Here is a 12,318-nt window from a genome sequence, read left to right as displayed (position 1 = left end):
TCATCGTGATGGAAGTTTGATCTCTGAGCAGGTTAAAGGATCAAATCTTAGGGAAACTGACATGCTTTTGAATTATCTTTAAATATCGGCCCTCAAAAGATTATATAGCAGTGTATGTTAGCTGTTAATCAAACCTGTACAACTGATGGATTTCGTGATCCAGAGTGTAATGAGCACTAGTCTTTAATGCTTTGATTGTGTGTATATAGACGGAGTCAGAAAAAGAGCAAGAATGAAAGAGTGAGAGAGATGGAGAGAAAGAAAAGAAGAAAGAAACCTCCTTTGAAACTTAAAAGTCCAAAACTTCAAAGCTAGTAATAATTATGCTGAATTGCTTTTATTATCAGGATACTTGCCATAAGTGATTTTATTATATTGGCATTTAGAAGCTCATGTCAGGTGACTGCTTCAGGCTTACTTACTGTAATTACTGTTACATATATTTATTACTTTAGTATAACTTAAATAGCAAGACAATGTAGTAACATTTACAAATCTTGAACTTCCTTAAAGTGAAAAAAAAATCAGAGAGTTCTTTTTTAAATGGATAAAGGGAAATATGATTAGTTTATAAGAAGTGATTTTCAGACTGGACAGTTCATGATAGAAGGGTTATGAGCACAAGTAAACAGAAACAAACAATAAACACTTATCACATTACCCAGCAAATATGCCCAGTGAGAAAAATTGTGGTGGGATTTTTGGTTTTGGCTAACTGGCTGCTGAGTCCAGGAGAGAATGGAGTAATTATATATGTCCTGCCCCTGCCAATTCCCTTTTTTTCTTGGTATTCACAGGGACTTGTCAGCAGGAGAGGAAGATCTTATCCTCACTTTACTGTAGAACCAGGCTCTCTAATAGTTGTTCTGAGTTATGCCTGGTTATAAACTCTAGCTTTTGAACAGTGTGGGTCATTTTAATGTTTGATTTGTTTTCATCATTGCTTGCCTTTTTAGTGTGTGTCATTTTTTAGTCTGCCAAGAAACCACTTTTCCATTTAGCAATCAGAAGTGTGGAAAAAAGAACATGCATGGTCCAATTTCCAGGGAGTCTTGAGGCAGTTAGTCGTCAAATAAAGTATTTTTTTTCCTTAATATTTCTGATGATGTTAATTCCCATGATTAAGGTAAATTTAGTTTGTGGGATGTCACCAAATATTAAAGTTTCACCAGCGGTGTCTTTCAGTTTCTTCTAGGACATCCCTAGAAAGTTGAAATAACAGCAATAATTCAAACCAGTGACATTTAACTTCAGATTTTGGGAAAATATGCATTAAGATACCACATATATGGGGACGCCTGGTGGCTCAGTTGGTTAAGTGGCTGCCTTCGGCTCAGGTCATGATCCCAGTGTCCTGGGATCGAGTCCCACATCGGGCTCCTTGCCCGGCGGGGAGCCTGCTTTGCCCTCTGACTCTGCCTGCTACTCTGTCTGCCTGTGCTCACTCTCTCTCTCTCTGACTAATAAATAAAATCTTTAAAAAAAAAAGATACACATATATGTTTTTCAGATGAATATGAAAATTTTCCTATGTGTGCAATCCTCCATTCTGCATTATTATATCTCAAGTGTGTACTAAAGTGAGCATATATGTATACACCTCAATGAATTCTTACTTATACTAACTTAAATTAACTTGACCTCTTATGTTAAATAATTATATGTAAACATTTTGTGTATTTTTTCCTGACATTTTATTTGTTCTCTTTAGAGAAAAATGAAGTATTTTCTCATAGGTAGATAACATTTACAAACAGGTTCCAAATCTATACTGTAGTTACCAGTTTGATGATAAGTGTCTTACAGATGTAGCTACCTTGAAGAGGCTACTTCTGGAACTTAGAGAGTGGACTCATTGTCAACTTGTGAAAATAATTTTTGCCATCCAACAATGCAACTATCCAGTAAATCTAAGGTACATTAAATGGCTTAGTTACAAGTATGCAGAGGTAGGAAGAGAACACAGCCTTGTCCTGTGCTAATAAAATAAGCATTTTATCTCACAAAAGATTTGCTTCCTCTCCCTCTCAAAGCAGTACTGTGATTCAGAAGGAACTTTTCATTACATACATCTGAGGCAAAAAGTGCTTTTAAGATACCTTCAGGGCAGGCACTTACACAACCTGACCACTTAAGTCATGTTGTAGAGAGAGAAACTAAGTGAATGCACTGAGTGGCTTTTCTTAATTTCCCAGGTTTGCTTTCTCTTTCTCTTGGTTCTTTGGTGCCTGATTTGCCCTTACCTCTGGACTTTAGATAGGTCACCTATGTTTGTATTATGTTAGATAAAAGATATATAATGTCAAAGGATTATTAAGGAAAACAAAGCATCTAATGAACAACAACAACAACAGAAAAATACTTCTCAGCAGGTCATAGATGCTTTAGGAATCCAAGACATTTAGTAATATGGATTAGTTCAATTACTGCTATGCATTACCTATTGACTTACCTTTTCTATTTTCTGGTTTGGGTTTCAGTATAAAACAGAGGCTAGGATATTCTTGCATACTTTTCAAAAGTATAAGATGTCCTGCCGTAATATTTTGAGATTAATACATATGAAGAGCAAAGTTTGGTGATTTGACTTGCCATTTTTGGTATGGATTGAGTGTTAATTGTAACAGCTTCAGGATACAGTAAGATAATTCTATACTGTAGGTGCTTTACTATTATTAGATTTTCTAAGTGGGCAAAGTAATGTTCATGTTAAAGAATCATGATTTAGGAGGTCTTAGATATTTACTTTTTGGAACAGAGTTAAAATAAATATTTTTTCTTTTCATCTTCTTAAAATAATTTGTTCTATATACCTTTATAAATGAATTATTTTGATTCTCACCTTAAACTTAGTGCCAGTTAAATCTTTTTTTTTAAATCTGAGTTGAATGAAACCCAATGATGATAGCTTTTTCAATTTTTTTTTAAAATTTTATTTTCAGTGTTTGAAAAGTTCCTACATATAAAGGAAAACAGATGGTATTGTGGATAAAAGAACTGAATCAAACAGGTTAAATAATTATTTTATGGGCACTGGATAGGGGGATAGAAATTATATCTTCCAAACAAATGAATTAAATAATTGACTGCAATATAGTCAGATCTAATGAGTGTCTATATAAAAATTCTCTAAGTAGATCTGTATAGATTTAATCATAATAAGGGAATTCTCTTTTTAACCTATCAGCATATTCTGAAACCGTTCTTTCCTTTAACACCCCAAACGTGTTTGCTGTTTGAGAGGGGAAACCAGTTACCCATGAAATCATGCTGTCATTTTCATTCATTAGCCCTTTGGTCTGGCCACGGTTGGAGAAGTTGATTTACCCCCACATACAGACTGATACTGCTGTTTGCAGTAGCAGACTTTTACTCTCCCAGTTCCAGTTCTCTGCCTGCTCTGGTTGGCTGATCACTCTCATTACTGTAAAGGAGCAGTCCTTCACCTCGAAGTTGCAGTACGTCACAATGCAGGGAACTAAGGCCGCAGAAGGATATTCCATCTGTAATAACAAATGCAAGTGTTCTACCTTAGAGGCAAGCAGTTTGGCACGCTGTCCTCTTTCACACTCGCCTTCCTTTGAAGTGAATGAGGCTACTCAGGAGCATACAGACACAGTCTCTCTGTCTGCCTTTCCCCTTGTTGCTTTAAGCCAAATCCATAGGTGAGATGAATCAGCTGTTCTTGGACTGCAGCTCCCCAAAGCTCTGCAGCAGGCAGCTTTTTTGAATGTGCTGCTTGGGAAGGGTGGAAGAAAAAGAGCACGTTGTTTCTTAACAAGAACTTGAAATGCCATTCACTTAGCAAGGATTATTTGAAGATCTACTCCGTAAGTGGGACTGTGACCCTTATGCTTTTACAACTTCTTAGGGAGGGAGATGGTGCCGGAATGGGGGGCAGCAACTTACATTCTTACGGTGTATTTTTGGATTTGAGATTATTTTCCTTGCCAGCCTACACAGTTAAGGACAAAAACCCATTCCCACTTTCCCTTACTTTTTTCCGTCAAGTAAAAGTCATTTTGTTCTCTCTTCTTCAAATAGCTCTTACAGGGATTTGGCCTATTTTAGATTCATAGTGACAAAAGCTGACGTGTGTGATTTGACCATTTTTCCCGTCACTAATTTTTCTTGTTTTATAAAGCTATCGCACACTGAGAGAGAGTAATGGCTCTATTCATTTTAAACAATTGCCTGTTACATCTGCCTTCAGTCTGGTGAAAAAGCCGAATCCTGTGAGCTCTGGAGTCCCCGTTGCCTAATATATCATACAATCAGAAAGCGGTCTCAGTGAGAGGCAGACTGGGACCCGCCGCTGCTGTAGTAATGGGCTATCAATATTTTAGCTTCCTCCCTGCCTCATTTTCTATTCCTTCTGCCTGCTCTATTTGCTTAGGTACTCTCTCATCCTGCCTCTGTCTTTGAGCCACTTGTGCTCAAATGTGAGAGGCATTATTTAATTTGCATTGAATTTATTTCTGCCAGTTGTTTTGTTAGCTCCCTAAGTACCAATTTAACAAAGTCTCTAGCATTTCCAGAATATTTTATTGTGACATGTTAAGTTATTATGAACAGATTCTCTGCTAATTGGGCTGGGTGATGAACAAAGTAAACATTCAGCCTTTCTTTGTTAATCAGTAAGCAAATAGAAGAGTTTCTCAAACGTGGCTAGAGCCCCTGCTAGCACATATGGTGTCTTTGTGAGACCTGGAAAAGGGCCTCTCTTCAGAGCAGACAGACTGTGAGAGGTTGCACCCTGGGCAGAGTGAGTAGCAACTGGGCAGAGTGAGTAGCAAATAAAAACATGCCCGTTCTGCCTGTTTTTTGACTTGATTATCTGTTTTTTTGGGTGTTGAAGTTCTTTGTAGACCTTGGATATCAGCCCTTTGTCTGTAGTGTCATTTGCAAATATCTTCTCCCATTCTGTGGGTTGCCTCTTTGTTTTGTTGACTGTTTCCTTTGCTGTGCAGAAGCTTTTTATCTTGATGAAGTCCCAATAGTTCATTTTCGCTTTTGTTTCCCTTGCCTTTGGAGACGTGTCTTGAAAGAAGTTGCTGTGGTCGATGTCAAGGAGATTACTGCCTATGTTTTCCTCTAGGATTTTGATGGATTCCTGTCTCACATTGAGGTCATTCATCCATTTAGAGGTTATCTTTGTGTATGGTGTAAAAGAATGGTCCAGTTTCATTCTTCTGTATATAGCTGTCCAATTTTCCCAACACCATTTATTGAAGAGACTATCTTTTCTTCCATTGGATATTTTCCTGCTTTGTCGAAGATTAGTTGACTATAGAGTTGAGGGTCCATATCTGGCCTCTCTATTCTGTTTCATTGGTCTGTGTCTGTTTTTATGCCATGTAAGACACCATGCTGTCTTGGTGATCACACCTTTGTAATATAGCTTGAAATCAGGCAACATGATTCCCCCGAGCTTTGTTTTTTTTTCTTTTTTTCCTTTAATTAATTAATTATTTATTTTTTCAGCATAACAGTATTCATTGTTTTTGCACAACACCCAGTGCTCCATGCAATACGTGCCCTCCCTATTACCCACCACCTGGTTCCCCCAACCTCCCACCCCCCTGCCCCAGCTTTGTTTTCTTTTTCAACATTTTTCTGGGAGATTTGGGGTCTTTTCTGGTTCCATACAAATTTTAGGATTGTTTGTTCCAGCATTTTGAAAAATGCCATTGGTATTTTGATTGGGATGGCGTTGAAAGTATAGATTGCTCTAGGCAGCATAGTCATTTTAACAATGTTTAATCTTCCGATCCATGAGCATGGGATGTTCTTCCATCCTTTTGTGTCTTCTTGAGCAGGCATTTCTCCAAAGAAGACATGCAAATGGCTAACAGACATGTGAAAAATTGTTCATCATCATTAGCCATCAGGGAAATTCAAATCAAAACCACATTGAGATACCACCTTATACCAGTTAGAATGGCAAAAATCAACAAGGCAAGAAACAACAAATGTTGGCGGAATTGTGGAGAAAGGGGAACTCTCTTACATCGTTGGTGGGAATGTAAATTGGTACAGCCACATTGGAAAATTTTAAGGTTCCTCAAAAAATTAATAGCAGAGCTATGCTATGACCCGGCAATTGCACTAATGGGTATTTACCCCAAAGATACAGATACAGTGAAAAGAAGGGCCATATGTACTCCCATGGCCCTTCATGGCAGCAATGTCCACAATAGCCAAAATGTGGAAAGAGCCAAGATGCCCTTCAACAAACAAATGGATAAAGAAGATGTGGTCCATATATACAATGGAATATTACTCAGCCATCGGAAAGGATGAACACCCAACTTTTTCATTAACATGGATGGGACTGGAGGAGATTGTGCTAAGTGAAATAAATCAAATAGTCAATTAGAGAAAGTCAATTATATGGTTTCATTTATTTGTGGAACGTAAGGAATAGCATGGAGGACATTAGGAGAAAGGAAAAATGAAAGGGGAGAAATCAGAGTGGGAGATGAACCATGAGAGACTATGGACTCCAGAAAACAAATAGAGAGTTTTAGGAGGGAGGGGGATGGGTGAGCCTGGTGATGGGTATTAAGGAGGGCACGAATTGCATGGAGCACTGGGTGTGCTATACGCAAACAATGAATCATGGAACACTACATCAGAAACTAATGACGTACTGTATGGTGACTAACATACACAATTAAAAATATACATAAAGAGAAAAAAGAAAAAAAAAAAACCATGCTGCTTCCTCTAGGGGGACCTTGGTCACTTGGGCCAGTTGAGTGGGAGCTAAGTTAGCTGGTCTCCATGAACTCTTAGTCTCTGACATAGCAATCATGGAACCCATCTTGCTTCTGTCCCTTCCCATCTTTAAACCCTGGAGTTTTTCTTGTTTTGTTGTTTAATTTGATGGGAGCTCATCCGTTTTGTTGGTAGTGATAGGTGAGAAGGAGGGTTCAAGAGCTACTGTTTGATTTCAGGTGAAACAACATGAAATAACCTGGGTGGTGACATTTCGGTGCAGTGTCCCTTTCCAGCCTGCTCTTTTGTTGAAGAGAAAACTCTTTTCCCAAATAGTAGTCCAAAGAATCAATGGAAAAGATTTGTTCATTTTAAAGAACTGACTGTAACTTTATTATCAAACGGTTGCTTCTAGATACCCATGGCCCATAGAAGCAGTCATTTGGTAATAAAGTTAATTTACGTGAACTTTTCTGGTATGTGTCACATTAATAGTGACAAAATTGAGTAACCATGCTGTTTACTGCTTTAAAGTATGAGAAGCTGCTGCCTTGACATGAAAAAAGTATTATATCCTTCTTCTTGTTTCCCCTGCCCACCCCTAAAGTGGAAGGGAAAGAATAGTAAAACTTACGTTTGTTGTGTTTTTTCCCCTCCTTATTTCAGGTGAGGTGTTCCATATCACTGCTCCTGATAAACTTACCTTTGAGGAGGCTGAAGAAGAGTGTGAAAACCAGGACGCCCGGCTGGCAACAGTGGGGGAACTCCAAGCCGCTTGGAGGAATGGCTTTGACCAGTGCGATTATGGGTGGCTGTCCGACGCCAGCGTTCGCCACCCTGTGACTGTGGCCAGGGCCCAGTGTGGAGGTGGTTTACTTGGGGTGAGAACCCTGTATCGTTTTGAGAACCAGACAGGCTTCCCTACCCCTGATAGCAGATTTGATGCCTACTGCTTTAAACGTAAGTGTTTGATACCTTTATAAAAATTACAGATTTTAAAAAAATACTTCGAAGACAGGCATTGGTGTTCATCTAGCAATGGGAATGGATTCCATGTCTTGCAGTGTATGCACAGAACGGAAACAGTTCAGTGACTTTCAAAAGCCAATAAATGGCAGTGATACGGTTAAAACAACAGGAAGTTTCACAGATGTTCTTTTAGAGGTGATGAGGAATGTCAAGTTTCGGTCTTAACTGTGCTCCTTTGTACCTAGAACCACAGAACATATTTCTGATTAGTTTTTTTGTGTTTCTTTTTAACATTAATTGCAGTCCTTAAATGTAATTAGATTGTTGGTGCTGTAATTTTGAAGCCAACTGTGGCTGAGTTGAATCCTTGAATTTTGCTTATTTTGTTTTTGGTATGTCTTTCTTTGAAATGGTGGAGGATTCCAATTTCAGTAATTGCAGGTGAGTACTTGGAACAGAGATGGATAATCATAACATTCAATTAATACCTAACAGGAAACCATGCTATAAATAAGTATCTCCTTGTATCTGATTTTAATTGAAGTAATGGAAATATGTGCCTTCTAATCACCAATTCTCTAGTATCATATTGAAGTACGGTCTGTGTTCTTTGAAAGGTGTAATGTAGGCTATCTTCAGTTAGGTTTGCTCTTTAAAAGTGATATTAAGTAAAAAAAAAAGTGATATTAAGTAACATTGCTCCACATTCATGATATAATTATTTGGAATTTTCAGATGTCCTTAAATTATTTTAGCAGTAGTAGTCACATGATATAATATCGTGCTTGTAGGATGCTTGATCAAACAAGCGAGTAATCCAGAGTCTCATTGTGATTTTTACTGAAGGATCTATATTGTTGTGACAGCTAAACAAAGATTTCCTAGCTTTTGGGGTGAGTATGTTCAAAGTAGCGCCATGTTATATTGAAAATATAGTAAAAGGTTTTACCAAGTTCCCAATATATTTTGTTTTAGCAATACATAATAAATCAATAGAAAATATACTAGCTTATTATATAATTGGTTTCTAAAGTGAAATAAATAAGCATTCTTTAGATCAACCAAAAAGTCACAGCTAGGATGTCTGAGTAGAATAGGCATTAGTGCGGTGGAAAAGCGTGATCTCACGTGCCGCTGCCTCCCTTCTGGGCTGTCTCTGCCCACATTCCCTCCCATGGACTCAGCTTTCTCAGTGTGAAAGCCATGTGTTGGGTATCAGTGCAATACAAGCTGGCCATAAAAAGCCACTTGAAAATACTGACTTTTGTCCCTAGACTCTGAAACAACAGAAAAGTTCTTCCTTAGTTATTTTCAGCAAAAAAAAAAAAAACATTAAAAAGGAAAGCCTATCTCTAAAAGTAAAAACATAGACATTCTTTTAACAGTGACTTTCAAGTAGTTGAAGCTCTAAAATCAGTTTTTCATTAAGTGACTGATTAAGAACTGAAGTCAGATTGGTTTCGGGGGGCAGGGTTAGAGATGTTTAATTAGGGAAGGAGTGGAATTATCCAACTTGACTACCTTGCTCAATTGTATTTTCTTGTGCTTGATAAAACTGGCAAGAGAGAACTTTTAAACAACACTTCTTTTTTTCCTCCCTGAGGGTAAAACTTAAACTGAAGGCTGTCTGTAGCCACAAAGAATTCATCCTGATGTGTTTTAAATTGTTTATTTAAATGAGGAATTCACATGAACACATGAAATGACAAGATACTTAGTTTCAAATACAATAGCCACCTGCTAAAAACCTGTATAAAATCTGACAAAAGTTTGAAAGTTTAGGTCCAGTTTTTTCTAATTCATTTGAAGCTATAGAATTTGGAAATATATAACTTCCAAATATCATGGTTCAAATTTTGGGTTTTTTCCAAACCAAAGCATAATCTAAACTAATCTAAATCTAATCTAAGGGTTAGATTCTTATTTATTTCTTCCCTAAGACCTGTTATATTCAAAATGTATTCAGCATCTAAAAGATTTAGAAGGCTTAGTCATAACATAAAAATCTTTCTTAAACCATACACAGTGCCAACAGCTTCCCACAATTTCTTAATTCTCTTTTCAAGGATTCTCTTAGTGTATATCTTTTAAGGAATTTAAAAAATATTCTCAAAATGACTTGACTGCTATTCACTTTTCCCACATAGTTGAGTGGTGGCTAAATACGTAGGGTAAAGTGTATGAGTTGTGACCTCAGCAATAGTTCCAAATGCAATTTCAGAGATGTACTGCTGGTTGGTTAAGTAGAGGAATTTAGAAATATAACCATGTTTCTCTTGCTTGCTTTTTACCGAATGTAGAAGGGGCTTTTAAAGACACTTCTTGGTGGATGAACAATACCAAACCTCACTTTGCTTTCATTCTCCTTTCCTTCTACCATCACTGAATAGAATATTAACAATGGTCGATGACAAGCATAATTAGAATCTATTCATGTCAAGCAGAATGAAGAACAAGGAAATTAGTACATTTGTGAAATGAAATTTTCCTGTGTATTTCCCTGTGATGATTAAACTAAATTGTGCACCTTTGATTTTTCTTTGACTTCAGAGTTAAGCAAGTTCTGTCAAAGAGAGGGCTTTGAAAAATCACCCATACATCCCCAAATTTAAGTGAATCAGAGCCACTCAAGACTCAGCATAATATCTCATGTTATGTTATTAATGCTCTCCAATACAGGGAGATAGAGCATGTTTCCTAGAAAACCCATTCTCATATTCTATTACCATCGTCGTTGGATAGTTTTTCTAATTATGGAAATTCATTGCATTGGACTTTGAGCCCATTTTTCCTTTTTAAGTTGGAGGCCAGACTCTAAATAACACCCATTTCTATTATTGAACACAGTTGTTCAGTTGTCCCTCAGCCTCTTCCTCAACTGAAACAATTTTCTTGTTTTGAAATTCTAATTTGTAAGTGTTTGGTCATCTATATGATCTAGCTTTGAACCCTCATTTTTTTAAATCCCTCTGTTTGATTAAGCTAGGAACTAGAATGATGAGTTAGAGAAGGCTGAATAATTTCCCGCCACTTCATATGCTATACTTCTTACATATTTGTTCACTTTCAAGTTGACCTGCCCTTCTAACCTATGGTGTGCTTGTGATCCTTTTTGTGCCCTCGACCATAATCTGACTGTAGGCACCAAAACGAATCCTTCCCTAAATGGTATTTTAAATATGTTTTCTGTTTATTGAATTTCAGTCTGTTGGCATTCAATCACTCGTAAAACTTTTTAATAAGAGTTTGCATTCTAATGCCATCATTCCAGCCTTTATTCTTTATTTAACAATGAAGTCCGAATCAACTTATTGTATATCCACTCTATTTGTGAATTCTCATGTTTACAGTTATTTACATAGAAAATCTTTTAATATAGAAGAACTAACTTGAAATTAGTCACTTTCATATAATGTGGGCAGTACGGATGTGCGTTAAATTGACTATCATGCTGCTAACAGGATCTTTATATTTTATTGGGAAAATCTGCCTCATGTCTTATAACAGAAGCACAGAGAAGAGAGTCCATAGGACATAAAATACCATAAGTACAGTGATGCAAAACATCTGTGTGGCAGACAGCTGCAAAGATTGGAAGGGAGCTTTTGTGGGAAAAGAAATATGCTGATTTCTGTTGGCTTCCTTAATAATGAAGCTAAAGGAACACTGGTAGTTTTCCAGTTCAAAAATTTCTCCATGTGGATTCTTTTGGAAGGACAATTTTGGAATGACGTGGAGTTGCATTTTCACCTTTGTAATAGTCACCATTAATATATTAGCATTTATCCTTAAGATACCTCTTTGTAGATACTTGTGGTTTTTAAAATTATTTCCTCTTTTTGGAGTGGTTGAAACAATGATCAGATATTCTGAGTTATGATGGAAGTCAGCTGTTAAGTTGACGAAAAAGCCACCCAACCCCAAGGAAGTCTGAGGTTTTCCATTCCAAATAGTAGAATTAATTAACTTAATTATAAGCAGACTTTTAAACAGAGCTCTAAAATTATTAAAAACCTTTATTTTTGAAAACAAAGTCATATAAATCCTGATTTTGTAAGGAAGGGAGATTCTCTGAGACATATTGCTGTCACTTTACTATGTTCCAGGACTAGACTAAGGCAACACCAATGATACAGTAATAATCAGCAATGACATACAATTTAGATTTTAAAGTCTGAATCCTTTATTTTTAAAACGCTACAAAAGTATTTTCATAGCATTGTAAGAAAATGCTAGCCCAGAACTTGGATTGGAACGTGGGACAACCTGATACACAGGCCTTCTGTTTGGCCCTAATGCCATATTATCTCCTTCTAAGTTAATTTCATCAGCCATGGAAATACTCAGAGGAAAAAAAGGAAAATTAGCTCTTTTGCGGTTATTAACAGTAATATGATCATTTTTTCTCTAATATGAAGTGTGATTAAGTGATTATGTTATGTTTCCACGGGAACTTTCTCTGTATGTACATTTTACTTTTTCCCCAAAGAAAACTGTTAGAAGACGAACATATTATTTGGCAGTGAAATGAGGTAATAGTTGTGGAATTTCAGAGGATAGAGAATTGAATTAAGAGAGATCATCAACCACACTTTGGCTCCTTAAGTTGTTCATGTCAATCAAAATAGA

The 12,318-nt window shown here is 36.8% G+C and overlaps 1 protein-coding gene across 5 annotated transcripts in view; it reads left to right on the top strand.

Annotated features, from left to right (window-relative positions):
* The window catches only part of VCAN (versican), a 110,777-nt gene that overhangs the window by 32,171 nt on the left and 66,288 nt on the right, over positions 1-12,318 (top strand). For all 5 annotated transcript variants that reach the window (XM_046000015.1, XM_046000016.1, XM_046000012.1 and 2 more), the window contains exon 6: positions 7,387-7,680. In XM_046000015.1, the coding sequence (XP_045855971.1) occupies positions 7,387-7,680 (294 nt within the window). The remainder of the gene's footprint in view (positions 1-7,386; positions 7,681-12,318) is intronic.

The sequence above is a fragment of the Meles meles genome, chromosome 3 (genome assembly GCF_922984935.1).
Source record: "Meles meles chromosome 3, mMelMel3.1 paternal haplotype, whole genome shotgun sequence".
Classification (NCBI taxonomy): Eukaryota; Metazoa; Chordata; class Mammalia; order Carnivora; family Mustelidae; genus Meles; species Meles meles.
This window is presented reverse-complemented; position numbering and strand designations above follow the sequence as displayed.